Source organism: Tachyglossus aculeatus, chromosome X1 (genome assembly GCF_015852505.1).
Source record: "Tachyglossus aculeatus isolate mTacAcu1 chromosome X1, mTacAcu1.pri, whole genome shotgun sequence".
NCBI lineage: Eukaryota > Metazoa > Chordata > Mammalia > Monotremata > Tachyglossidae > Tachyglossus > Tachyglossus aculeatus.
Genome location: NC_052101.1, coordinates 124,030,828 through 124,056,320, shown reverse-complemented (window position 1 = coordinate 124,056,320; position 25,493 = coordinate 124,030,828). Strand labels below are relative to the sequence as shown.

The 25,493-nt window shown below is 58.4% G+C and overlaps 2 protein-coding genes across 2 annotated transcripts in view; one reads left to right on the top strand and one right to left on the bottom strand.

Annotated features, from left to right (window-relative positions):
- The window catches only part of POLRMT (RNA polymerase mitochondrial), a 28,427-nt gene extending 9,416 nt beyond the window's left edge, over positions 1 to 19,011 (top strand). The window contains exons 6-21 of the mRNA XM_038771815.1: positions 706 to 855; positions 1,520 to 1,684; positions 7,813 to 7,983; positions 8,614 to 8,853; positions 10,577 to 11,365; positions 11,549 to 11,671; positions 12,514 to 12,636; positions 12,757 to 12,933; positions 15,549 to 15,635; positions 16,378 to 16,491; positions 16,585 to 16,637; positions 16,846 to 16,944; positions 17,029 to 17,101; positions 17,421 to 17,512; positions 17,755 to 17,825; positions 18,490 to 19,011. Of these exons, the coding sequence (XP_038627743.1) occupies positions 706 to 855; positions 1,520 to 1,684; positions 7,813 to 7,983; positions 8,614 to 8,853; positions 10,577 to 11,365; positions 11,549 to 11,671; positions 12,514 to 12,636; positions 12,757 to 12,933; positions 15,549 to 15,635; positions 16,378 to 16,491; positions 16,585 to 16,637; positions 16,846 to 16,944; positions 17,029 to 17,101; positions 17,421 to 17,512; positions 17,755 to 17,825; positions 18,490 to 18,539 (2,577 nt within the window). The 3' untranslated portion in view covers positions 18,540 to 19,011. The remainder of the gene's footprint in view (positions 1 to 705; positions 856 to 1,519; positions 1,685 to 7,812; positions 7,984 to 8,613; positions 8,854 to 10,576; positions 11,366 to 11,548; positions 11,672 to 12,513; positions 12,637 to 12,756; positions 12,934 to 15,548; positions 15,636 to 16,377; positions 16,492 to 16,584; positions 16,638 to 16,845; positions 16,945 to 17,028; positions 17,102 to 17,420; positions 17,513 to 17,754; positions 17,826 to 18,489) is intronic.
- A 4,236-nt stretch (positions 19,012 to 23,247) lies between these two features.
- HCN2 (hyperpolarization activated cyclic nucleotide gated potassium and sodium channel 2) overlaps positions 23,248 to 25,493 on the bottom strand; it is a 55,079-nt gene continuing 52,833 nt past the window's right edge. The window contains exon 17 of the mRNA XM_038771813.1: positions 23,248 to 24,430. Within this exon, the coding sequence (XP_038627741.1) occupies positions 23,523 to 24,430 (908 nt within the window). The 3' untranslated portion in view covers positions 23,248 to 23,522. The remainder of the gene's footprint in view (positions 24,431 to 25,493) is intronic.

Sequence of the window (25,493 nt, the reverse complement as noted above, 5' to 3'; positions counted from 1 at the left end):
CAGACTGAGCCCCTTCCTTCCTCTCCCCCTCGTCCCCCTCTCCATCCCCCCATCTTACCTCCTTCCCTTCCCCACAGCACCTGTATATATGTATATATGTTTGTACATATTTGTTACTCTATTTTACTTGTACATATCTATTCTATTTATTTTATTTTGTTAGTATGTTTGGTTTTGTTCTCTGTCTCCCCCTTTTATTAGACTGTGAGCCCACTGTTGGGTAGGGACTGTCTCTATATGTTGCCAACTTGTACTTCCCAAGCGCTTAGTACAGTGCTGTGCACACAGTAAGTGCTCAATAAATACGATTGATGATGATGATTGAGTGAATGAATGAATGAATCCACGTTGGAGAGGGGACCTGGTCCGGGCCTTCGGGGTGCTCCCAGCCTGATAGGAGAGAAAGGGGAGAAAGGGGAGAGAGAGAGAGAGAGAGACTCTCCCCACATCCATGTAGCTTGGCAGACAGTCGTGTTGGGAGTGAGTTGATGTGGGTGAATCGGGGAACACTGCCTGGAGGTGGAGGCGTAGGGGTCCTCAGTCTTTGCGACGTAGAACAAAAATTTCTCTAGGCCTCTGTGCCTCCTTATTTTTAAGGAGATGATCGATGCGACTGGGGGTAGGGCTACCTGACCGATCGGTCCTGGCCGAGTATAAGGCACCCCCTTTTCTCCCCCGTCCCCTATTGTACTGGTTGTTCCGCAGAAGGGACCGGTGTCCTACCCAAAGCTGCACTTGTCCGTGAAAGAGCTGCAGAAGGGCTTCCGGGAGCAACTGAATGCGGAGCTGGCCACCACCGTCACCATCAGTTCCGTGGAAGAGGCCAAACCTCTGACAGACCGGACTGTCCAAGCGGTAAGGACCCTGGTGGGCCCCCTATTTGCCCCAAAGTCCTTATGCAGTTCGATGCTCCGAAGGAGGACCGTTTCCAGAAATCCCCTGAGGGAGATGGTCTTTTTTTCCCCTCTGGAGTCATCCCCCACCAAGAACAGGCTCCATCCTCATCCTGTGGGAGGGAGGGTGGAGAGAAGGAGGGCAGGTGTCGCAGGTGTGAGGCAGGGCATTCCTGGATGCTTCGCAAGCATTGTATGTGCCGCCGTCCCCTGTGGGCTTGTGGGGCTTGTAGTCCCAGTACCTCACAGACCTCCCTCCAAGCACACCAGCCTTGCCTCACCCTGGCAGAGGAGCCGATTGTGCCTTGAGCCCGGAGGAGGACCAAAGTGGGGGGCACGCAGGCCAAACCCACACCCCGCCCAGGGTGGCAGCGTAGCGAGCAGAGCGCTGTCCTGGGTGTTCAGAGTCCAAGATAGACCTTGACCTTGGGAAGCTCCCAATCTGACTGGGGACAGGGAGGAGCAGGACGCACGTCCAGTCCACATCCATCTGGACCGACCAGCGCAATCACAGCAGTGGCGAGTTGGGACGAGAGGCCTGGGGTTTGGATCGCTCTGGCAGGCGGGGGTGGTAGGGTGTGGGGCGGGCGGCCGTGGGGTGACCCGGAGCTTTGCCCCCCGTGCAGCGGGAGCTCCTGACGGCCCTCCGCCAGGAGTGGAAGAAGTCCCTGCTCACGACCCTGCGGCAGACGAAAACCTACATGGCCAGCACGAGCCAGGCCAACCAGTTCAACCTGTATCCCTACCTGTGTCTGCTGAAGGACACGCAGTATGTGGATACCATGATGGAGGTGAGAAGCCGAGGGGCCCGGCCGACTCGCGAATCCCTGACGGAGGACTTCCTGATTCTCGGGCGGTGGGGGGGTTATCGGTCAGTCGGTGATATCTACCGAGGGCTGACTGTGTGCAGAGCACGGGACTAAGCGCTTGGGAAAGTGCCATGTATTAGAATTGGTAGAGGCGAACCCCGCCCACAGGGAGCATACAGTCTACTGGGGTCGATCCTCCAGAACACCCCCGGAGAACATTACAGAGGGATAGCATCATCATCAGGGAAGCAGCGTGGCTCAGTGGAAAGAGCGCAGGCTTTGGAGTCCGAGGTCATGGGTTCAAATCCCGGCTCCGCCACTTGTCAGCCGTGTGACTTTGGGCAAGTCACTTAACTTCTCTGGGCCTCAGTTCCCTCGTCTGTAAAATGGGGATTAAGACCGTGAGCCCCACGTGGGACAACTTGATCACCTTGTATCCTCCACAGCGCTTAGAACAGTGCTTTGCACATAGTAAGCGCTTAACAAATGCCATCGTTATTATTATCAGGGGTATTTATTGAGCACTTAATATGTGCAGAGCACTGTACTAAGTGCTTGGGAGAGTACAGTACTACAGAGTTGGCAGTCACATTCCCTGCCCACAATGAGCTTGCGGTCTGGAGGATGGATACCCGAAGGCAGCTGAGAGGTCGAGGAGGATTAGAATAGAGTAGGAGCCTAAATACCATTGATTGATTCTGAGCTCTCTTCCTGCTCTAGGCTGCAATGTCCCTGTCACCGAGAACTCACTCCTGTAGACTGGAAACTCCCTGAGGGCAGGGAACGTGTCTTCCGTCTCTGTTTCTCTCTCTCCCAAGTGCTTAGTACAGTGTTCTGCACACAGTAAGTGCTCCACAAATAGCATTGATTGATTGATTACTTGCTCAGTTGATTTATGGAGCACTTACTGTGTACAGAGCATTGTTCGAAGCACAATGGGAGAGCGCTGTGGAATTAGTAGACCTGTGCGAGTCCTGCTCTCAAGGAGCTTACAGTGTGATGGGCACGTCTAAGCAGCCATGGGATCCATGCAGTTTTAGGTGAAATGCCGTTTTGTCGGGGCCAACCGAACTCCTTAGTAGGGCCTGCCTCGGGTCGGGCCCAACGGTCAGTCCTTTCTAAGGCCTTCTCCCTCTCTATCACTCACTCCCCTTCCCCCACTGCCTACCTTGGACCAGAAGCCCAGAATCCACCGAGGCTGTGACATTAAACAGCTTTTTCCTGACATAATGGGGACACTCTTAGGGCTTCCTGCCGGTGCCCTCTAAGCATGCCTGGGTAGGTTGCTGCCAGTTCAGCTTGCCGTCCCGTCAGGTCCCACACGGGAAGCGGTAAGGGTTCAGCTGATGTGGTTGACAGCTGCCATTGAGAGAAATGCCTAAAGCCCAGCTCCCTCCATCCCTCCCTCCCATGACCGGGGTCACTGAATTAGGGAGGTTCACCATATACAGAATCCTCAGGTACTCTCTCTTAACTTGTGTATTTACTCTGTATAGAGCTTGCAAGCAGCAAACTCCCAAATCAGATCCTTGAATAAATGCAGGCATCCCCACCACCTCCCTCTCCCGTGAGAGACCACTCTACTCCCCTTAGCAATTTCCCCTCCGGCCATCATCATCATCAATGGGATTGAACACTTACTATGTGCAGAGCACTGTACTAAGTGCTTGAGAGATTACGGTACAACAGAGTTGGCAGACACGTTCTCTGCCCGCAAGCCTACAGTGTAGAGGGGGAGACAGACATTAATACAAATAAACAGTTCGTAATACATGATTTAAAGTTACGTACGCAAGTGCTGCGGAATTGAGGGTAGGCGATTATCAGATGGCCAGAGGTCACAGATCCAAGTGCATAGACGACGCAGAAGGGAGAGGGAGCCGGGGAAAAGAGGGCTTAATCTGGGATGGCCTCTTAGGAGAGATGTTTTGGGGGTCTGTGACCTTCATAAGGCTCTGAAATGGGGAGGACAGTGGTCTGGCATATATGGGTGGGGAGGAGTTTCAGGCCAGAAGGCGGACCAGGTAAAGGAGTCGGTGGCAAGAAGAGGAGATTGGGGCCCAGTGAGGTGAGGTAGGAGGGGGCGAGCTGATAGAGGGCTTTAAAGGGTCACGCCATCCCCAGGTCCCTCCTTGGCCTCAGCCAGCCTGGTTGGGGGCTGCTGGGGAGGGGGCACCTCGAATGCAAAACAGGGTCTTCCGCTCCGGACGTCCCTTATAGCTCCTCCTGCAGACCTCCAATCCCCTGGTGGAAAAGCCCCCTCATTTCCTGCTTCCAGGATGTTTATAGGTTTTCTAGCGCTTCACCTCTAGACTGCAAAATCTTCGTGGGCAGGGAAATCTGCCGCTAATCTCCTCACTGTGCCTCGTTCTCGCCTGTCCCGCCATCGACCCCCGGCCCACGTCATCCCCCTGGCCTGGAATGCCCTCCCTTCGCACATCCGCCAAGCTAGCTCTCTTCCTCCCTTCAGAGCCCTACTGAGAGCTCACCTCCTCCAGGAGGCCTTCCCAGACTGAGCCCCCTCCTTCCTCTCTCCCTCCTCCCCATCCCCCCGCTTTACCTCCTTCCCCTCCCCACAGCACATGTATATATGTTTTTACGTATTTATTACTCTATTTTATTTGTACATATTTATTCTATTTATTTTATTTTGTTAATATGTTTTGCTTTGTTCTCTGTGTCTCCCTTCTAGACTGTGAGCCCACTGTTGGGTAGGGACCGTCTCTATATGTTGCCAACTTGTACTTCCCAAGCGCTTAGTACAGTGCTCTGCACACAGTAAGCGCTCAATAAATACGATTGAATGAATGAATGAATCAGTCAATTTGCCCAATTCCTCCACCTGAAATTGGCTGTGCTCCAGTTGATATCATCAGTTGAGTGATTTGACATCTTTTCCCCCGCAAGGGGTCTTGGGAGTAGGTCACAATTACTTGTCCTCAAGGCTTCCAGAAACATCCCTGTAGGTACAGAATCCCCCCATCCTTAAAAAAACCCTCTCTTGACCCCATCTCCCCTTCTATTTATCACCCTATCCCCCTCCTACCCTTCCTTTCCAAACTCCTAGGACGAGTCGTCTACACCCGCTGCCTCGAATTCCTCAACGCCAGCTCTCTCCTTGACCCCCTCCAATCTGGCTTCCGTCCCCTACACGCCACCGAAACTGCCCTCTCAAAGGTCACCAGTGACCTCCTCCTTGCCAAATCCAACGGCTCCTACTCTATCCTAATCCTCCTCGACCTCTCAGCTGCCTTCGACACTGTGGACCACCCCCTTCTCCTCAACACGCTATCCAACCTTGGCTTCACGGACTCTGTCCTCTCCTGGTTCTCCTCCTATCTCTCCGGCCATTCATTCTCGGTCTCCTTTGCAGGCTCCTCCTCCCCCTCCCATCCCCTTACTGTAGGGGTTCCTCAAGGGTCAGTTCTTGGTCCCCTTCTGTTCTCTATCTACACTCACTCCCTTGGTGAACTCATTCGCTCCCACAGCTTCAACTCTCATCTCTACACTGATGACACCCAGGTCTACATCTCTGCCCCTGCTCTCTCTCCCTCCCTCCAGGCTCGTATCTCCTCCTGCCTTCAGAACATCTCCATCTGGATGTCTTTCTGCCCACTATCTATAACTCAGTATGTCCAAGACTGAACTCCTTAGCTTCCCTCCCAAACCCTGCCCTCTCCCTGACTTTCTCGTCACTGTAGGCAGCACTACCATCCTCCCCGTCTCACAAGCCCGCAACCTTGGTGTCATCCTCGACTCCACTCTCGTTCACCCCTCACATCCAATCCGTCACCAAAACCTGCTGGTCTCACCTCCACAACATCGCCAAAATCCGCTCTTTCCTCTCCATCCAAACCGCCACCTTGCTGGTTCAATCTCTCATCCTATCCCGACTGGATTACTGCATCTCTGGTCTCCCATCCTCCTGTCTCTCCCCACTTCAGTCTATACTTCACTCTGCTGCCCGGATTATCTCTGTGCAGAAACGCTCTGGGCATGTCACTCCCCTCCTCAAAAATCTCCAGTGGCTGCCTGTCAGCCTACGAATCAAGCAAAAACTCCCCACTCTCGGCTTCAAGGCTGTCCATCACCTCGCCCCCTCCTACCTCACCTCCCTTCTCTCCTTCTCCAGCCCAGCCCGCACCCTCCGCTCCTCTGCCGCTAACCTCCTCACTGTACCTCGTTCTCACCTGTCCCGCCATCGACCCCCGGCCCACATCCTTCCCCTGGCCTGGAATGCCCTCCCTCCACAATCTGCCAAGCTAGCTCTCTTCCTCCCTTCAAAGCCCTACTGAAGCGTTCCCAGACCAAGTCCCCTTTTTCCTCTCCTCCTCCCCATCCCCCCCCGCCCTACCTCCTTCCCCTCCCCACAGCACTTGTATATATATTTGTACAGATTTATTACTCTATTTATTTTACTTGTACATATTTACTATTCTATTTTGTTAATGATGTGCGTATAGCTTTAATTCTATTTGTTCTGACGATTTTGACACCTGTCTACATTTTTTGTTCTGTTGTCTGTCTCCCACTTCTAGACTGTGAGCCCGTCGCTGGGTAGGGACCGTCTCTCTATGTTGCCGACTTGTACTTCCCCAGCGCTCAGTACAGTGCTCTGCACACAGTAAGCGCTCAATAAATACGATTGAATGAATGAATGAATACAGAAAGGGCGGGGCTGGGCCCCGGCAGCCCAACGCACGGGCCGTTCCTCCCCAGGAGCCTCACTGTACGCCCACTCGGGAATCTTTTGGGAAAGGTGGCCCAGGCTGGTTCGGAAGGAGGTCCCAGCGTTAAGAAGAATAGCAGTGTGGCCTAGTGGAAAGAGCCACTAGGAAAGTGGAAAGTGCCTCAGGAGTCAGAGGCCCTAGGTTCTAATCCCGGCTCCGCCACTTACCTGCTATGTGACCCTGGGCAAGTCACTTCAATCAATCAATCAATCGTGTTTATTAAGCACTTACTGTGTGCAGAGCACTGTACTAAACGCTTGGGAAGTACAAGTTGTCAACATATAGAGACGGTCCCTACCCAACGGTGGGCTTAGTCTAGAAGTTCAGTTCTCGGTGCCTCAGATCCCTCATCCGCAAAATGGGAATTCAGTACCCGTGCTCCCTCCCACTTAGACCGTGAGCCCCATGCGGGACCTGATTATCTTGTATCCACCCCAGCGCTTACTACAGTTACGAAATCAGGTCTTTCAGGTCCCAAGCTAGCCAAACGGCCTAGGTCCAGGCCATCTGGGGGCTGCGGGACAGAGCCCGCCTTGTCCATCCCGAGTAGCGGGGAGCCAGCTGAGGTCCATGGGGGCCCTGCTGTGTGGCAGTGGTGGCCGTCCTCTCTCTGGCCACTGGGACCACTGGCTGGGGCCCTGGGTGGCAGGGGCCCAAACCCAGCTACATCTAGCTGAGAAGCAGCGTGCCTGAGTGGATAGAGCACAGGGCTGGGAGTCAGAAGGACTTGGGTTCTCATCTCGGCTCTGCCACGTAATAATGATGGTAGTGGTTATGCGCTAACTATGTGTCAAGCGCTGTTCTAAGTACTGGGGTAGATCATCAGTTTGGACAGAGTCCCTGTCCCACATAGGGCTCACAGTCTTAATCCCCATTTTCATAGATGAGGTAACTGAGGCCCAGAGAAGTGAGGTGACCTGCCCAAGGTCACGCATTAGACAAGTGGCAGAGCCGGGATTAGCATGTTGGCCGTTTGACCGTGAACAAGTCGCTTCACTTCTCTGGGCCTCAGTTCTCTCAGCTGTAAAATGGGGATCGAGACCGGAAGCCCCTTGTGGGACAGGGACTGTGTCCAACCTAATTAAATCGTAACTACCCCAGAGCTGAGAAACAGTGCTTGGCACATAGTAAGTGCTTAGCAGGTACCGTAATTATTATTACTGCTATTAGCCGGGGCCCAGCCCTGGGGTAACAGCAGGACCGGGGATTGGCGAGAAGGAGCTTGTAAAGCCTGCCAGTGGCTCACCGCGTTCGCTTCTTTCAGTCGTATTTATGGAGCGCTTTCTGCGTGCAGAGCACTGGACTGAGCGCTTGGGAGAGTGCAGTACAACAATAAATGGACACATTTCTTCTCTCTCGGGGGCTGTGTCTCCACACCAGGCCCTCTCCACCTTACCTCCACACGGAGACACGCTGTTTGCCTTAGCCTGCAACCTGGGCACGAAGGTGCACAAACTGTACAAGATCCAGAAGCAGATTCAGAGCAGCATGGTGCACGAAATCAAGGCGATCTACAAGCAGTACGTCCACCTGCTGGCCAGGGATACTCAGGTGAGTTTCTGCCCTTCGTGTCCTGTGTCCCGTCCCCCCCGCCCCGACACACGCCCGCCCACCCACTCCACCCTCCCGGACCTGCCTGGAGGGTACGAGGATCAGTGGAGAGGGAAGGAGAGGGAACCCAGCAGAAGCAGCGTGCTCCAGTGAAAAGAGCACAGGCCTGGGAATCGGAGGACCTGGGTTCTAATCCCGGCTCCGCCAAGTGCTTGCTGGGTGACCTCAGGCAAGTCACTTCCCTTTTTTGCGCCTCAGTTTCCTCAACTCCAAAATGGGGACACAATACCTGTTCTCCCTCCTACTTTGACCGGGAGCCCCTTGCGGGACAGGGACTGTGTCCAACCTGATTAACTTGTATCTACTCCAGCGCTTGGAATAATACAAGCGCTCACTACGTGCCAAGCGCTGTTCTAAGCGCTAGGGTAGATACAAGTTAATTAGGTTGGACACAGTGTCCGACACACACGAAGCCCTCAAGAAATACTCTCAAAAAGAAAAACCCATAGCATAGTCCCCGGAAGGGTGTCTTGGGCCCCCTTGATGGGATCGGGCAGCTCTGGTGATGAGACAGGGAGGGAGGCTGGCACTCTGAGCTCACCCCCACCCGCTTCTCTCCGTGTCCCCCAGCTGAACCACTACCTCCCCCGGGAATACTGGGAGGCCCTAGAGTCGAAAGCGGCCTCCAGCCTCTCCTCCAGCCCCCGGAACGTGTCTTGGCCCCACCCGGTGGTACTGCAACTGGGGATCCAGCTGGTGGAAATCCTGGTGCAGTCCATCAAGATGCCAAGCAACCTCCTCACCTCCCAGAGGGAGCAGAAGCTCATCCCCATCCTGTACCACGTCTACTCCTTCCGCAGCAACCGGCAGGTACCAGCCACGGGTGGGGGGACACTGAGACTCTGAGGGGCGGGGGTTTGGAGGGGCAGGCGGGACTCCCGGTTGAGTCGTGCGCTCTCAAGCGCTTAGTGCAGGGCCCGTCACCCAGTAAGCTCACGAGGAGCAGCGTGGCCTAGTGGGAAATGCCCGGGCCTGGGAATCAGGAGGTGCTCCTCCCCGCTCTGCCAGTTGCCTGCTTGTGTGCCCTTGGGCGAGTCGCTTCACTTCTCTGTGCCTCAGTTTCATCAGCACTTCTCAGTACCTGTTCTCCCTCCATGTGGGGCAGGGACTGCGTCCCATCTGATCATCTTCTATCTACCCCAGTGCGATAATAAGGACGTGTGATTGACAAACAGGTCAGCACCTCCCATTCTGCAGTCTCTCCTGCCCGGCTCAGACCTCTCGAGTCCTGGCAGGGAGCCGGGACCTCGAGGGGCCAGTGTTCCCCACCGTTTCCAGGGAGTGGAGGGGGCTCCTTGTCGTAGTCTTGCGTTGAAGAGGTAGTGAGCCCTCAGAAAGATGTATTATAAGACACCGTGAGCTCAAGGCAAACCTCAGAACACGAGTAGCCCTTGGCTGGCAGCGGGGAGAGGGGGAGAGCGCGCAATCAGATAGCTCTTAGAGTCGAGGGTTGCAAAGAACAGTGTTAAGAGCGTCTGTCTGGGCCGTTCAGCTAGGCGCACTGAAGGGTCGGGACTGAGGCAACTCAGCTCGTGGGGAGGACAGTTAGGGTGTTTGTGTCTTATTGCTTTTTCGAAGTGCCTTTGTAGGGTTCTGGTCAGTGTTTTGGATCTTGGGAACGTTATTTCCCATGGACACCTGGACATTGGTTAGGGCCCTTTTACTTCTAGCCCCATTTTCATGGGACCACTCATGAGCGCCAACTGGGTCTTTAGGGTATCTGCCGATCAATCAATCAGTGATATGTGGGGAGTGCTTCCCAGGGGCAGAGCCCTGTGCTGATGAGCGCTTGAAGCGTACAACAGAGGTGGTAGACACCATCCCTGCCCTCGAGGAGCTTTCAACTTGAGCAGGGGAGTGAAAGACATTGAAGTGAATGACAGGGAGGAGAAGCAACCGAGTCTAAAGGCCTGTGCCTAAGTGCTGTTAGGGGTGGGGTGGGAGTTACAATTTCCGGACGGCTTTTTATCGTCTACCTCGGTTACCTGCGTCCTGCCAGAATCCCTGGAAGGTGAGGATTAACAGCCCCATTCCATGGCCTCCAAATCCCCCAGCGGGTCATCGGCAGAACTGGGATGTCAGCCCAATTCTCCCGTGGCCTAGGGCCAACTGGGCTCCTCGCCCCCCACCCAGCCACGGTGTCGGGGGCCCTCCCAGCTTCCAGTGTGACCTTTTACCCACATTCAAGCAATTAGAGATATCTATTAAGCTCCGACTGGGTTCAGTCAGTCATATTTCTTGAGCGCTTACTATGTGCAGAGCACTGTACTGAGCGCTTGAGAGACCACAGTGTAACAATTTAACGGAGACATTCCCTGCCCACGCGAGCTTACAGAGCACTGGATTAAGCTCTTGGGGGAGAGTCCAGTAAAGCCTAGTTGGTAGACCTGTTCCCTGACCACAAGGAGCTTCCAGTCTAGAGCGGGGAGGCCGACGTGAAAAGAAATTAGGGATGTGACCGTCAGCGCCGTGGGGCTTGAGGGTGGGGCGGATAGCCAGCGCGTCAAGGGACCCGTTTCCTCCGGCCCCCCAGATCGGCTTCATCAGGCCCCACCCAACGTACAACCAGCTCGTAGCCGACGTGGGGGAGACCAGCCTGACTTTCGACGCCACCGTGATGCCCATGCTCTGCCCTCCCGTGCCCTGGACCTCGCCCCACTTCGGGGCCTACATCCTGAGCCCCACCAAGCTGATGCGGAGCTTGGAAGGGACGGTCCAGCACCAGCAGCTGCTGGACCGCTGCCCCAAGACCAACCTGCACTCGATATTCGATGCCCTGAACCAGCTAGGGAACTGTGCCTGGAAGGTGAACCAGCCCGTGCTCGACCTCATCATCTCCGTCTTCAACGCCAAAGGCAGCAAAAAGCTGGGCGTGCCCCCACCCCTCTCGGAAGCCCCGCCGGTCCCCGTGTTTCAGCTGGCCCCGGGCGACCCCCCGTCCAAGAAGACGGCGCTGCTGCGGGAGATCGCCGAGAGCCGCAAGGTGGCCGCCGAGATGTACAGCTTGCGTGTGGACGCCCTCTACAAGCTGTCCATCGCCCATCACCTGCGGAACCGGGTCTTCTGGTTCCCCCACAACATGGACTTCCGGGGCCGCACCTACCCCTGCCCGCCCCACTTCAACCACCTGGGCAGCGACTACACCCGGGCCCTCCTGCTCTTTGCCGAGGGCAAGCCCCTGGGGCCCCATGGCCTGGACTGGCTCAAGATCCACCTCGTCAACTTGACGGGGCTGAAGAAGAAGCAGTCCCTGCGGGACCGGCTGGCTTACGCCAACGAGATCCTGGAGGACATCCTGGACTCGGCCGACCGCCCCATGACGGTAGGTCACGTCCACCGAGCGGGCGGGTGGGTTTTGGGGGGTTTTGTTTGGGGTTTTGAATGGCGTCTGGTAAGCGCACTGTACCAAGCGCCGGTGGGTGCAGCGTGACGTGGTGGGTGACGGCCTTGGGACTGAGCGTGTGTGTGGGTGTGCCTGTGTCTGTGTCTGTCCCCATCTCTCCAGGGAAAGAAGTGGTGGATGGACATGGAAGATCCCTGGCAGGTCCTGGCGTGCTGCATGGAGATCGCCCAGGCCATCCGCTCCCCAGACCCTGCGGCATACATCTCGCATTTCCCCGTCCACCAGGTGGGTTTGGGGAGGGGGGGTGGTAAGGCGGGGACTTGGGGTCCCTTTCAGCTCAGGCCCCCGAAACCCTTTCCCTCCCTTTCCACCCTCCTCCCCACAAGCTCCTGCTCATCTCCTCCTCTGGCCTGGGCTTACGAGTCCATTTCAGAGGATTTTCCTCATCCCGTTATACTTTTCAAGGGGTGGCGGGGCGGGGAAGGCGTGGGGCAGAGGGTGGTGAGGATTGCGTGCGGCTAGGCCAAATGGCTCTGATCTGATCGGAGCCAGAAAAGGGGCTGGAGGGTGGAGCTGGCCACACCCACCCCCTCCTCGGGTTGAATGAGCTTTTCTGGCCGCAGCTTCCCTCCCGCATAGGAGACGGCGGATCTGGCTAGTGTCATCTGGTGCCACCCAAGGTGGGCATTGTGGCCAACGGGCGGTGGCATTACACTGTGGCCCTCGAAGCTCTGGTCAGCTGGTCCCACCCTCCCACCAGCCCAGCTTGCCTCAGTGCAGCTCCTCCTCTTTCTGGTGCTCTTTCGGGCCCGGCCTTCCCCCCAGCCTGTCCCTTCTGTACAGGGCAGCTTCCCCTCTCCCACGCTTCCCTCTTTCCTGGCACCTTTACTTTGCCAGTCAAAGCCGCCACCTCCGAGAAGCTTTCCCAGGTTTGCCCGGCCCATTCTCCAGCCGTCCCGGGTGCCATATCGGGCCAGACGCCCCCCCCCAATGGCAGGGACCGGACCGTCCTCTCCCCCCGGGTGCCTGGTGTCAGTGGGCCGTTGGAGTTTCGCCGGGTCCCCCCGCTCCCCCACGGCACCTTTTAATAGTTGAGGTTCCCCGCGCCCATCGCTCTCTCCCTCCAGGATGGTTCCTGCAACGGGCTGCAGCACTACGCGGCTCTGGGCCGGGACATCATCGGCGCCACCTCCGTCAACCTCATGCCCTGCGATACCCCCCAGGACGTGTACGAAGGCGTGGCGCAGCAGGTAAGGTGGGCTCGGCGCCCTCCCCGCTCCGCCGTTCTCCGGATCCCGGGGAGCGGGCCGAGACCGGCCCGTCGGGCCGTCGGTCCTTCCCCACGGCGCTGACCCCACCCGTCTCGTCAGGTGGAGCAGTACCGGAAGAGAGATGCCGAGAGGGGGGTGCACTCGGCCCAAATCCTGGACGGCTACGTCAACCGCAAGCTGGTGAAGCAGACGGTCATGACGGTGGTCTACGGGGTGACGCGCTACGGCGGGCGGCTGCAGATCGAGAAGCGCCTGAAGGAGATTGAGTTCCCAAAGGTGAGCCAGAGGGGCGGGCCGTGGGGGCTTCCCTCTCCCACCGCCCTCCGGGCCTGGACCCACCCTGGGAACCGCCCCCTCCCAGAAGCCCGCCCCGATTCCCCCAATCGCCTACCGGGTGTTTACAGAGCCCCAGGCCCTGCCCTGGCGGAGCTTTTGCTGTCCTGGCAGAGACAGTAGACAAGTTGAACAGATCCCGGTGGAATGAGAGAATAGGTACAGGGGGACGCAAATAACTGGATTCACTCGGTGAAGGCTGGGGGGGATGGGGATGGGGCCAGGCAGGGAATATAGTAAGCGCTCAACAAGTACCATCATTCAGGTGGGGCACGCCATCAGGGAAGGCCTCTGGAAGGAAGCGGCCACACTTGAGGAGACTTTGGAGGAGGGACGTGGTTTGCAGGAGCTAAGTGGCTTCAGGGTGCGGAAAGCATGTTCCAGGCTCTTGGAGAGACATGGGAGCGATGGGGCGGTGAGAGAGTTGCCAGCAGGGGACAGTTAGAAGTTAGCAGACGTGTGCCATCGGGGCCGGGCGGTTGGTCATTTTTCCTGGCTCTGGTAACTGCGGGTGGCTTCCCCAATTGGAGCCGGGCTGGGGCTCCACCCGGAGGGCCTCGTCATTGCTGTAGTGGATAGAGCACTGGCCTGCGAGTCAGAAGGTCGTGGGTTCTAATCAGGGCTCCGCCACATGTCTGCTGTGTGACCTTGGGTAAGTCACTTCACTTCGCTGGGCCTCAGTTACCTCATCTCGAAAATGGGACTGAGACCGTGAGCCCCACGTGGGACACAGACTGTGTCCATCCCGATATGCCTGTATCCACCCCAGCACGTACTACAGAGTCTGGCGCATAGTAAGCACTTAACAAATACTACAGTTATTATTATTATTATCATCATTATTAGGCGGTAGGGATCCTATTGCCACTTCTACAGGATTCCATCCTTTCCCACAATGAGGGCGGGGGCAGGCCTGTCCCATTTTCCCCTCCTTTGCCGTTCATCCCTGAGGTTTCCCCCCATCTTCCCAACTCTCGGTCCTGAACTTATCTGTATTCCTCCTGAACCTACTGATTTTTTTTTCCTCCCGCTCACCTTCCATATGTTTACCCCCCAATAACAATTACAGCATTTGTTAAGCGCTTACTTTGTGCCGAGCACTGTTCTAAGTGCTGAATAATAATAATACAGTATATGTGAAGCGTTGACTATGTGCCAAGCACCAAGGGTCAGGTTAGATACGAGGTAATCGGGTTGTCCCACGTGGGGCTCACAGTTTTAATCCCCATTTTACAGATGAGGGAACTGAGGCCCAGAGAAGTGAAGTAACTTGCCCAAGGTCACACAGCAGGTGGCGGAACCGGGATTAGAACCCACATCCTCCGACTCCCAAGCCCGTGATCTTGCCAGTGGGCCACGCTGCTCCTTCTAGGCCACGCCGTTTTCCCCAGTGCCCCTCATTCTGGCAGGGTGGGATTGGGTCACAGCCGTTCTCTGGTTGCCTTGTTGTCCTGTCCTGTTCCCCGTCCCCCACCCTCCCCCAGCTGGTACGACATAGTGGAGCCTTCTTGATTTTATCGCCACTTATAGGAATTAGCTAACGTGTCCATCCCTCCCTCATGTAAGGTTTTACCTTCATTCCTAACTCCACTCCAGGAATGGCAGTTATCCCAGTAGAGCCCGGAGAACTTGAATTTTCGGGATTCTGCCGTATCCGGACGCACGGGGTTTCGGCTCCGGAAACATTGTTGGCCCCATTTGGGTTCTGAGTTCTGTTATTATTCCGGTATCTGTTAAGCACTTACTGTGTTTCAAGCACTGTCCTAAGGTCTGGAGTAGATAGAAGTTAATCAGGGTCAGGCACAGTCCCTGACCCTTGTGAAGCTCCCAGTCTAAATGAACGATGGGTGCCGATCCACCTCCCTGACCGCGCTCGGCCAATACGTCATTCGTCCCTCCCAGCCCCCTGAGAGCTACCCCAGCAGATCGGCACCCGCTCTCCGCACGCACCATCTCCCTCCCTCCCACCCCGCCCCGGGCCTTCTCGGCCAAGCAGAATTAACAGTCTGGCATCCTCTGCCCCCGTTCCATTTGGGCTCATGGGAATGCCATGCCAGTCATTCATTCATTCATTCAATCGTATTTATTGAGCACTTACTGTGTGCAGAGCACTGGACTAAGCGCTTGGGAAGTACAAGTTGGCGACATATAGAGACGGTCCCTCCCCAACGGCGGGCTCACAGTCGCTCTGCAGAGTCTCCTGGGTCGGTCGGCTCCCCCGAAACTAGGCCCTGTTTGGGGTGCCCCTCCTTCCCCCAGGTACCTCATCACCTCAGCTACCTCCCCCCACCGCCAACAGACTGTGCCTTCGGAGAGCTGCGGCTGCCCAAGAGTCTTGCCTGCTGCTTTTCAGTTTCCCCAAAGTGGAGGGGGCAGCAGCCTATGACTTGCCTTTCACCTGTCTTAAGCACCAGGAGACCTTCAAGATCAGAAGGGGCGGGGGGGGGGGCAAGTTTTCCACCTCCTTTCCCTTCCCTCGCGCCTCAAACCGTGGGGACCTCCCTCTCTCCCCCTCCAGAGTTCCTCACCCCATGACCCTGCTGCTTGCCTCTTTCCAGGCTTATATATGGGAGGCCTCACACTACCTCGTCCACCAGGTCTTCAACAGCCTCAAGGAGATGTTTACAGGAACCAGGGAGATCCAGGTAAAGGCCATGGCGGTAAACCAGTCGTGCAGACCATTCTGAGGAGATCAGGGAACCGGAGGTGGGGGTGGGGGGGTGCAGTCATTGTCTGAGCCAGCAGCCAAGTCCCACCCAGGCCCCCGGAGAGCCCGGGATCCCAGCTGACCATTTGGAGGCTTTGCTTGCGGAAGGAGAGGGTGCGAGCTCCGGGCCTGCCTGCTCTGGTCTTTCCTAAATTGGGGAGAGAGAGAGAGACTACGAGAGTGAGCGCCCATGCTCGCCCCCGCCTCTACCGCCTTCTCCTCCTCCGTCACCACGGCCAGAGCCCTCTCTCGCCTCTGTGTTTATTGCTGACCCGCGCGCTGTGTATTTTCCCGTGACGGGTCGGGGCACGGCTCTGGTCCCAGTGGGGAGGAGGGGCCCGGCTCAGGTTTCTAGACTGTGAGCCCACTGTTGGGTAGGGACCGTCTCTATATGTTGCGAACTTGTACTGCCCAGGCGCTTAGTACAGTGCTCTGCACACAGTAAGTGCTCAATAAATACGATTGAATGAATTGAGTGAATGAAAGGTTGTGGCCGCAGCTAAGCGGGAGCCAGTGGGCCGACCCTTGGGGGCTGCCGCCCCTCCCCCCGTCTGCCGGCTCCAGGGGATCATAAGGCTCTGACTCTTCCCGTTCCCCTGGGCAAATCCCGGGCTTCTGGCCCATCCGCATCCCACGGAGACCACCCGGCCCCTGACCGCCACCCCTTTGGCCTTTTGCAGCTCTGGCTGACGGAAAGCGCCCGGTTGATCTCCAAGTCGGGTCAGACGGTGGAGTGGGTCACGCCGCTGGGCCTCCCCCTCATCCAGCCCTATCACCAAGACAGGGTGGTCGTCGTAAGTCTGTCCATCCTACCGTCCGTCTCCCGGGCCTCCCCCGGCCGGGCGGGCCCTGGGGTGACCCTGGCTTTTTTTTTTTTCTCTCCCTAGGTAAACAGCAACATGCAGAAAGTTAGCCTGCGGGTCAACTCGGATATGGGCCAGTGCGTGCCTGGGCCATGGGTGTTTGGGGGTCGGGAGAGGGGGTGTGCTGGACCACCCCTCTGCGTCCTCATCCCCAAGTGGGTATTGGGCGACCCACTTGGGTTCCGGACAGGACCTGTCAGTCCATCTTGAGGTGGGGAGGGTGGGGGCAGCCGGACCCGGCTGGCCCGTTCCTTCCCTCCCGACCCACTGCTGTTCCCGGAACAGGAAGCCCAACACCATGAAGCAGAAGAATGCCTTCCCCCCCAACTTCATCCACTCGCTCGACTCCACCCACATGATGCTGACGGCTCTACACTGCTACAGGTGGGCGTGGTGGTGCCTCGCTGGGGTCGGCTGGGTGGAGAGCCAGCTGGGCAGACGCTGACCCTGCTCTCCTTGACTTCCCAGCGAGGGGCTGACCTTCGTGTCCGTGCACGACTGCTTCTGGACTCACGCCTCCACGCTGGACATCATGAACAAGGCAAACTGACCGGCGATTGGCTGCCTGGGCCCCCCACCCCCATCACACATATACACATTCCTCACTGGATGTCATGAACAAGGAAAAACGACCTGCGATGGGCTGCCCTTCCCCCCCCCCCCCAACACACACACACACACCCGGAATTCAGCCCCCCAGGGCTGCCTGTGACCCTCAATCCTGGAAATCTGCTTCCCTCCCCGCCCGCCCGCCCCCCCCCCCAAAAAAAAAATACAAGCCGTCAGGAATGCTTTAGGGCGGGCAGGCAGGGGGAGGATTCCCACAGCCCCTCACCTCCCTACCACCTCTCTCCCTCCAGGTCTGTCGTGAACAGTTTGTGAACCTGCACAGCCAGCCCATCCTTCAGAACCTGTCGGACTTCCTGGTACAGAAATACTGCTCCAAGACCCTGTGAGTAGCTGGCGCCTCCAATCCCCTTGCCCTCCGCCAACTGAGACTTCATCCCTGAGATCCTCTCCCCCTCCCCGCCACTGTCCTTTGTCGGGAGCGGAGGCTTCCCTTCTCCCACTTGCCCTCGTCCTTCTCTCCCTTCCCTTCCCCACCCTGGTCTGCCCTCTTCTGGCCCGGGACCCCCTTTCCCCGCCATTGAAAGGGGGCAGTTAGTAAAGTCGTCCCCTCCTCCTGTGATTTAGCCTTAAGCCCCGCAGCAAGGACAAGCTGGGCCTGGAGATGCTGAAGGTGCTGTCTCACGTTCCCGCGACAGGTAGGTGGGTTGGGGTGGGGTCCCGGGGCCTCGCCCAGCCGGCGGTGGAGGTCCGCTCGGAATCTCCCCACCCCTCCGGTCTACCACCCACTCTCCCCTCCCCTGGTCGGACTCCTTAAGGGTGCTCCACTGGCTCCCGGTTGTGGCTGGCTAACTGAGGGCAGGGTGGTGGAGAGGGACATTTCTGGTTCTCTTGCCCGCCGTCTCCCTGACCTCCTCCCCTTCCCCCTGCCCGGCTCCTCCTTCCCCCACTAGCCCAGAGCCTGGAATGAATTCCTCTCCCTCCAGCACCAGCCTGTTGCCTCCTACATCCTGGCCTAGGTCCCATCTCCTCTGTGCTGGCTGGCAGGGCGGGTGGGCCGGCGGGGCGGGTGTTCTCCATCCAAGCAGCCAACTGGAAAACCTGGAGCGGAATAGCCCTGCCTAGCTTGGGCCTGGCTTTTTGGCCCAGCCCCAGGGCGGCGAGTCGTACCCAACACCTTGCTCTGTGCTGGCAGGGGAGGGGAGGCCAGGCAGAGTTGGTAACGGGACCCAGGAATCCTGGGCCTGAGCACCCTGCCTTCCTCAGTCATCATTCCCCTCACTGCCCCTGCCCCGTGGCTGCTTTTCTCCAGTGAAGCTGGCGACAGCTCCCGGTGATCTCTCTGTTCTTCTCCCCACCCAGGAGACTTTGACCTGCAAAAGGTGAAAGAATCCGTCTATTTCTTCAGCTGAAAGCAGCGCTAAAAGCCGTCTCTCCGTGGCCATCCCCCAGCGTGGACTTAGCATACCTGGGCTAAGGATCGGTCTCGCCCTCCACCTCGGGGCACCAGGGGCCCATTGCTGTCGAGCCACGAACAGCGACAGGCGCTCAGGCCTCCGTCCGCCCTCCCCGCCCAGGTCTGCCGCAGAGGACGTGTGGGTGGGCCGGTCACCAGTGGTGCCCAGGGAGCAGCGACGCACTGTGGTGCCCTCCCATCCTGAGTCTCGGGACCGAATCGGGGCCCCGGGCGAAGACATCTGGGCCAGTAGATCGCTCTGAGCCCAGCCGGGTTTGGGGGGGCGGGCCTGGCTCCCAGTAGCCTCCCCGCCGCTCCCCCTATCTGGGAAGGGATGCTGAGTCCTGAGCCTTTCTCCGGCGGGCAGGGGGCATGGGGAAGCCAGCTCACCGAGGAGTATGAGGACGTAAATAAAACAGCTCCAGCATACTGTGAAAGGACAGAGGGTGGGCGGTTTCAATCGGTCGATCCGAGAGATAGAGCATGCCTCCTGGGCCCCAGCACCGTGCTAAGTGCTTGGGAGAGGGCATAGGTCAGAAGACGTGATCTCTACTCTTGAGGAGCTGACAGCCTAGGGAGAGACAGAGTCACCAAAATAAATTCTAGGTAGGAAGAAGTAGTAAGGTATAAAGAGGTGGACACAAATGCTGTGGGGGTAGGGTGTGCTTGAGGTGAGGGGAAAGTGCTGAAATGGCAATTGGCAAGAAATAGGGCGGGGAGTCCCAGTTCTGCCACACTTGTCGGCTGTTTGACCTCTGGCAAGTCCGGTAACTACTCCATGCCTCAGTCTCCTCATCTGTGCGTCCCATATGGGACAGGGACTGTATCCACCCTAATTAGCTATTATCTACCCCAGCGCTTAGTACAGTACCTTGCCCAGAGTGAGCATTTAACAAGTACTATAAAAGACAAATCTGGGAAGGCCTCCCGGAGGAGGCGGGGCTTGCCAAAGGACTTTGTTTCCTGGGGTTGGGAGGAGCTGGGGCAGGCCAGGGTAGCACCTTGCCACCCTCCTCCACCTGCTCCCCATTTCTTCTGGCGGTGCCGTAACAGGTCTTGGGCATCAGGGCTCCTGGGTCCTGTTGTGGCTTCCCAAGCTGGTTGGCCGAGCTCAGTGCGGGGCAATTACGGCACTTCCCCGCCGCATTCGGCCTCCATTGACTCCATCCGGCCCTGGCTCCCACGTCGGGGCCCCGGGGCTTGGGGGGTGGGCAGGAGGCTGGCCAGCCAGCTGACACCGTGCCAAGATGCACCGAAATCTGAGGTCTTGGAGTTGCTGGGTCCCGTGAGAATACTGGAGACCAGTGGGCCTCCATCCACGCTGAGAAGCAGCGTGGCTCAGTGAAGAGAGCACGGGCTTGGGAGTCAGAGGTCATGGGTTCTAATCCTGGCCCTGCCATTCATCGGCTGTGTGGGCAAGCCGCTTAACTTCTCTGGACCTGTTACCTCATCTGGAAAACGGGGATTCAAACTGCGAGCCCCCCTTGGGACAACCCGACCACCCTGTAACACCCCCCCCCCCCCCAGTGCTTAGAACAGTGCTTTGCACATAGTAAGTGCTTAACTAATACCGTCATTATTTTTATCCCCCACTACCACACACCCTCCCGCTGTGACCAGGGCCGTAGCAAAGTGACACTTAAGTCCCTAGCTGTTCTCCCCATCCTCGACTGTGACAGTAGGTTGCCAGCTTGGGCCCGTGGAGCCCGTGCCAGCTTCCTGGGAGAGGCCTGCCCTCCATTGAGATGCCAGGCCAGTTGCCCAGCCCCATCATAATGCAGGCTGGACGTTGAAATGCAGCTGTGGTAGGGAGTTCAGCGCCAGTAGGAAAAGGGGGTGGGGGGGTGGCCACCCTTTGATCTCCTTTGTCCATGGTGAGATCTCTACCCTAGGGTAGGGGGAGGCTAGCAACTGGAAGCTTGGGAAAGGTTGAAGGATGAATCCATCCTTCGGGTCTGCTGGGTCCCCACCTTCCTTAGCTAGCAGAGCCCTGAGCCGGACTCTTGGGGGTCAGAAGGTAGCCGGCCCCCAACCCCCCTGCCATGATGGGTGGGGACAGGGAGACAGGATTGTGTCCCGCGGCTGTCTGGAAGGGAAAAAGTGGTTGCGAGGGCAGGAAGAGGAGCCATAATCTGCTGTTGCCCTTCTCTCATCCCACCACCACCACCACCACTGCTTCTCCCCTTGCAGGCTCTCAAGTCCTACCCGGGCTCGGGTGGGATGGGGAGAAGGAGCAGGAGTGCCCACCAGTCGCTGCCCACAACTCCAACGCTTGCCACCCCTCCGTGGTTGTGGTTCACAGCCACTTTGGGCCCTTCTACCGTCTTCTGGGGCAGGTCGATCCCGAAAGGGGCTGCCCGCCAAGGTGAGAGGGTTTCGGGAAGGAGTTGCCCCAAGAAGAGGCGTGGGGGAGACCCCCCGAAGCTGGAGTCCGGCACTGGGGAAGGGCTGGGCACTGTGGGGCAGAGACAGAAGCCAGACACAGCGGTCGTCTGCCAATGCTTTCATGTTTATTGCACGGGATGGGAGGTTGAGGGGGGAGGGAGAGCGGTGAGGGGCAGGCCCCGCAGTCTCTGGTTAGTCTGGATTCTCGCTGCCGGGCCAGGGAAGCTGCTGCCTTTAGCTCCATTATCAGTTATACATTCAACAGAACGGTGGTGGTGGCGGCGGCGGTGGCGGGCTGGAGGGGGAAAGGGCTTGGCAGGGGATTGGGGACTGCAGTGCAGTGGGGACGGGCACAGAGGCAGGCGGTCGTTAGTGCGGTTACGCGGCCGGAGGGAGGGCGTTGATTAAAAAAAAAACCAGCGGAAACTGAGCAAGGGGGACGCTGCCTGAGGGAGGCCTCCCAAAACTCGGAGCAGGGATGGACCCAGGCCATTTCCCCTGGGTCCTCCATCCTGCCCTGCTCTGCAGGGCCCCGGGAGGTCTTTGATAACCCAGCTGGCCCTCCCCCCCATTACTTCCCAGACCACCGATCAAAAGATCCCTCGGCCCCCGGGAGATGGGAAGGAGCCGGGCCGGTCACGGAGCCCCCAAATTCTGGTGGGGAGCAGATGGGGCTCTTTGGCAGTTCAGCCCTGCCTGGGGGCTCAGTGCCCCAGGGCGAAAGAGCTGATTTCGGGGGGGAGGGGGCAGGCTCTCCCTTTCTCCCCCCACCCCATCAGCGCCGTTGCCCCTCCTCTCTGGGCTCCTTTTCCACCCCTCACTCCGCCAAAACCCCCAGGAGTCCCGGGAAGGGAAGCCCTCCCTCCCAAGTGGAGGGAGCGGGGGAGGCCCCCCCAGAGCCGGCCGCCCTATCCAGCCCACGGAGTCATCCCCTCTGAGCGGGCAGCCCCATTCCCGCCAGCCTGTCCCCAACCCCCGAGGTCCAGCAGGGCCCGGGAGGGAAGAGGAGGGGTGGACGCCAAAACCGGGCGCAAGACACATGCAGAGACGAGCACACGGGGGCCAGACGACACGGAGACACGCACAAACAGGCGGACAGGGGAACCGCAGCAGCAGGACGCCACACGCGCGCACACACTCATCCACACGCATGCACACGCCCGGGGGCCCGTCGGGCCCCAGAGCGTCGGGGGTGGGGACAGGGTGACGGGTTCCAGGGCTCCAGGACATGCCAGGTTATTGCCATGATGGGAGCAGCGCAGAGCCAGCTGGTGGGGTGGTTGGCTTGGCTATTGTGCTACAAAAAATCCAGAACACTGACCACACACGCACGCACACACATCACACATGCACACAGGATACACATGGGACTCCAGTCGGGAATGCAGCAGCAGACCTGCCTGCTTCTCGCTCATCTCCCCGACTTGCCCTCTACCTACTTATCTTACCCTTACCCCTTCCCTTCTGTCGCTTCCCCCACCCACCCACCCACCCCCCGACTCCTTCCTGCACACGCACCCTACCTCCCCTCCCCCAAGACTGTTTTCACTTCTTCCCCTCCAAGTCCAGGGGCCACCAGTGCAGACTTCACAATGGTCCCCAGCTCGGGCCTAATGGGGGGAAGAGTCCGCCAGAGAGAGGGTGGCTGGGCCCATCCCAGGGGACCTCCCCAATTTACCGCCCCCTCCGCCCAAAAGTCTCTGAGCACCCCTCCCCGTCAGGAAGCAGGGCAGTGAGATGCTCCCCCATTTAGGTGGGGAAAACAGGCACAGAGGTGAAGTGACACCCGCTGGGCGGGAAAGGGAGTTGGGGGTGGGGGTGGGGGGGGAAATGCAGGGATCCTAACCCCGCCCGGGGCTAAATGCAGGACAGCCTGGACTGGGTGATGGAGTGGGGAAGAGAAAGACGGCTTCCCCCCCCGCCACCGCCCCATGAACCAAGGGCTCTCGAAAACTTCCAGGCTGGGGCAGCGAGCCAGGGCGGGGAGGCGGTAGAGGATTCTGAACCCCTATATACAAAGCTCAGCCCACCCCCCATCCCCAGGTGTCTCCCCCCACCCCGCAGGCCCAGACCCCCTTAGAGCGAGAGTCTTGCCGTCCCTCCCCCCACTCACACCCAAGTATATTACGCTATAGATTCCCCTATACATTGTATCTTTATCATCTATATGGCTTCTATGGTGTGGCGGGATGGCTGGTGCCCTCCCCCACCAGAAATGTCGGCAGAGATGAGACTAGGCCTCAGACAATCGACTGCTCTGGTGGGGGCGGGGGTGGAGAGAGCGGGGGTGGGTGGGCGTGGGGAGGCCTGTTGGGTCCTGGAGCCTGGGGGGGTCGGGAGCAGGGAGAGGGCGGCTCCTCCCGGGGAGCCGAAGGGAAAGGCGGCTTGAGTGGGCTTCAAGTCAGTCCTGGGAAGAGGGGTGAGGGGGCGGCATCTCCCTCCCCCTCCTCCTGACCAGAGAAGAAGGGTCTGGACATGCTCTCTTTGGCCCTCGGTCCCCAGCCTTCCTCTCCCCGTCCCCGGCCCCCATTCCCATCCTGGGCCGCTGCGAAGGTCACAAATTGGAGGAGAGCCGGGATCTGGCTGAGTCTGTGTCAGGCACGCTCACCACCGAATCCTTGCGGGGGACCCCGGAGTCCTGAGCCAGGCCCGGCATATACACGGAGCCGCTGGACAGCTGGTGGGGCAGGGCCAGGCGAGGGGCCCCGGGGCCCAGCCGGGGGGGCCCCCCAACAGAGCTGCTAGACTCCCGGGCCGAGGGAGGGGGACTGGGGACCGGTGGCTGGGAGGCCCCGTGGGGGAGCGAGGGCTGAGAGGCCGACAGGGGCCGGGACTCCTGGCTCAAGCAGCTGGTGTGCAGGGCCTGTGTGCTCTTGTGGACGGCCAGGCGTTGGGGCGAGCCGGGGCCTCGGGCCTGCGACAGAGACAACTGGGAGCCGGCCTCCCCTCTGGCCCCGTAGGGGAAGGTCCGGCTGGCCTTGGGGCTCTGGGACGGGGGGCTGGACACCACTGAGGTGAAGGCGCTGGTGGAGGCCGGGAGGCCCTGGGGTGTGGGCACGGCGGGCGGAGGTGGCGGCTGCGGTTGCTGCTGCGGTGGCGGCGGTGGCTGCTGCTGCTGTTGCTGCTGCTGCTGGAGCAGGACGGGTGAGACGGAGAAGGGACTGGGCATGGCCTGGGCATACTGCAGGCGACGCATCATGCGGGGCGAGCTGAGGGCCAAGGGCCCCACCAGGGGGCTGGCCATCTGGGGGCAGAAGCTCATGGCCACGGCCTGCTGCAGCGTGGCAATGGCCGAGGTGACCTGGGGCTGGGGGGGCGGGTACAGGGCTGCGTGCTCCGCCTGCTGTACCATTTCCCGGTCATACTTGACGATCTCCTGGATGATTTCATTCTCCTGATTGTTGAAGACCCCCGAGTTGAGGTCATGCTGGACTTTATGGAGGAGGATGGAGTTCTTTTTGCCTGGGAAGGAGGAGACGGAGGCTTGTTGGGATGTGAAGGGAAGGAGGCCAGGACCCGCTCCCAAATCACAAACACACACCCTGGAATCTTCAGCCTAATTCTTGGAAATGTCCATTTCCCATTTCCTTCCACTTGGTCTCTGGTCAGCAGGGGACCCTGGGTCCTCACTGTACCTCGTTCTCGCCTGTCCCGCCGTCGGCCCCCGGCCCACGTCCTTCTCCTGGCCTGGAATGCCCTCCCTCCAGACATCCGCCAAGCTAGCTCTCTTCCTCCCTTCAAAGCCCTACTGAGAGCTCACCTCCTCCAGGAGGCCCTCCCAGACTGAGCCCCCTTTTTCCTCTCCTCCTCCCCATCCCCCCCGGCCCTACCTCCTTCCCCTCTCCACAGCACCTGTATATAAATTTGCGTAGATTTATTACTCTATTACTTGCACATATTTACTATTTATTTTGCTAATGATGTGCATATAGCTTTAATGCTATTTGTTCTGATGCTTTTGACACCTGTCTACATGTTTTGTTTTGTTGTCTGTCTCCCCCTTCTAGACTGTGAGCCCGTTGGTGGGGAGGGACCGTCTCTATATGTTACCGACTTGTACTTCCCAAGCGCTTAGTACAGTGCTCTGCACACAGTAAGTGCTCAATAAGTACGATTGAATGAATGAGACAGATTGGTTCTAGATCCCCTGGGAGATTGGGTGGAGCTGGCGTGGCAGAGGACACCGGGGAGGGAAATAGCTGCCCAACAGTAGCTCAATGACATCAGCACCCTGTCGGGAGCAGAGAGGCAGCGTGGCCTAGTGGATAGAGCACGGGTCTAGGAGTCAGAAGGACCTGGGTTCTAATCCCGGCTCCGCCACTTGCCTGCTGGATGACCTGGGACCTCAGCTCCCTCCTCTGTAAAATGGGGATCAAGACTGTGAGCCCCATGGGGGACACGGATTGTGTCCGATCTGATCGACTTGTATCTACCCCAGCGCTCAGTACAGTGAGCGCTTAATAAACACCCTTTAAAAAAGATCCCTGCTGCCTTGGGGTTCTGTAAGCCTGGGGCTCCCCGTGCC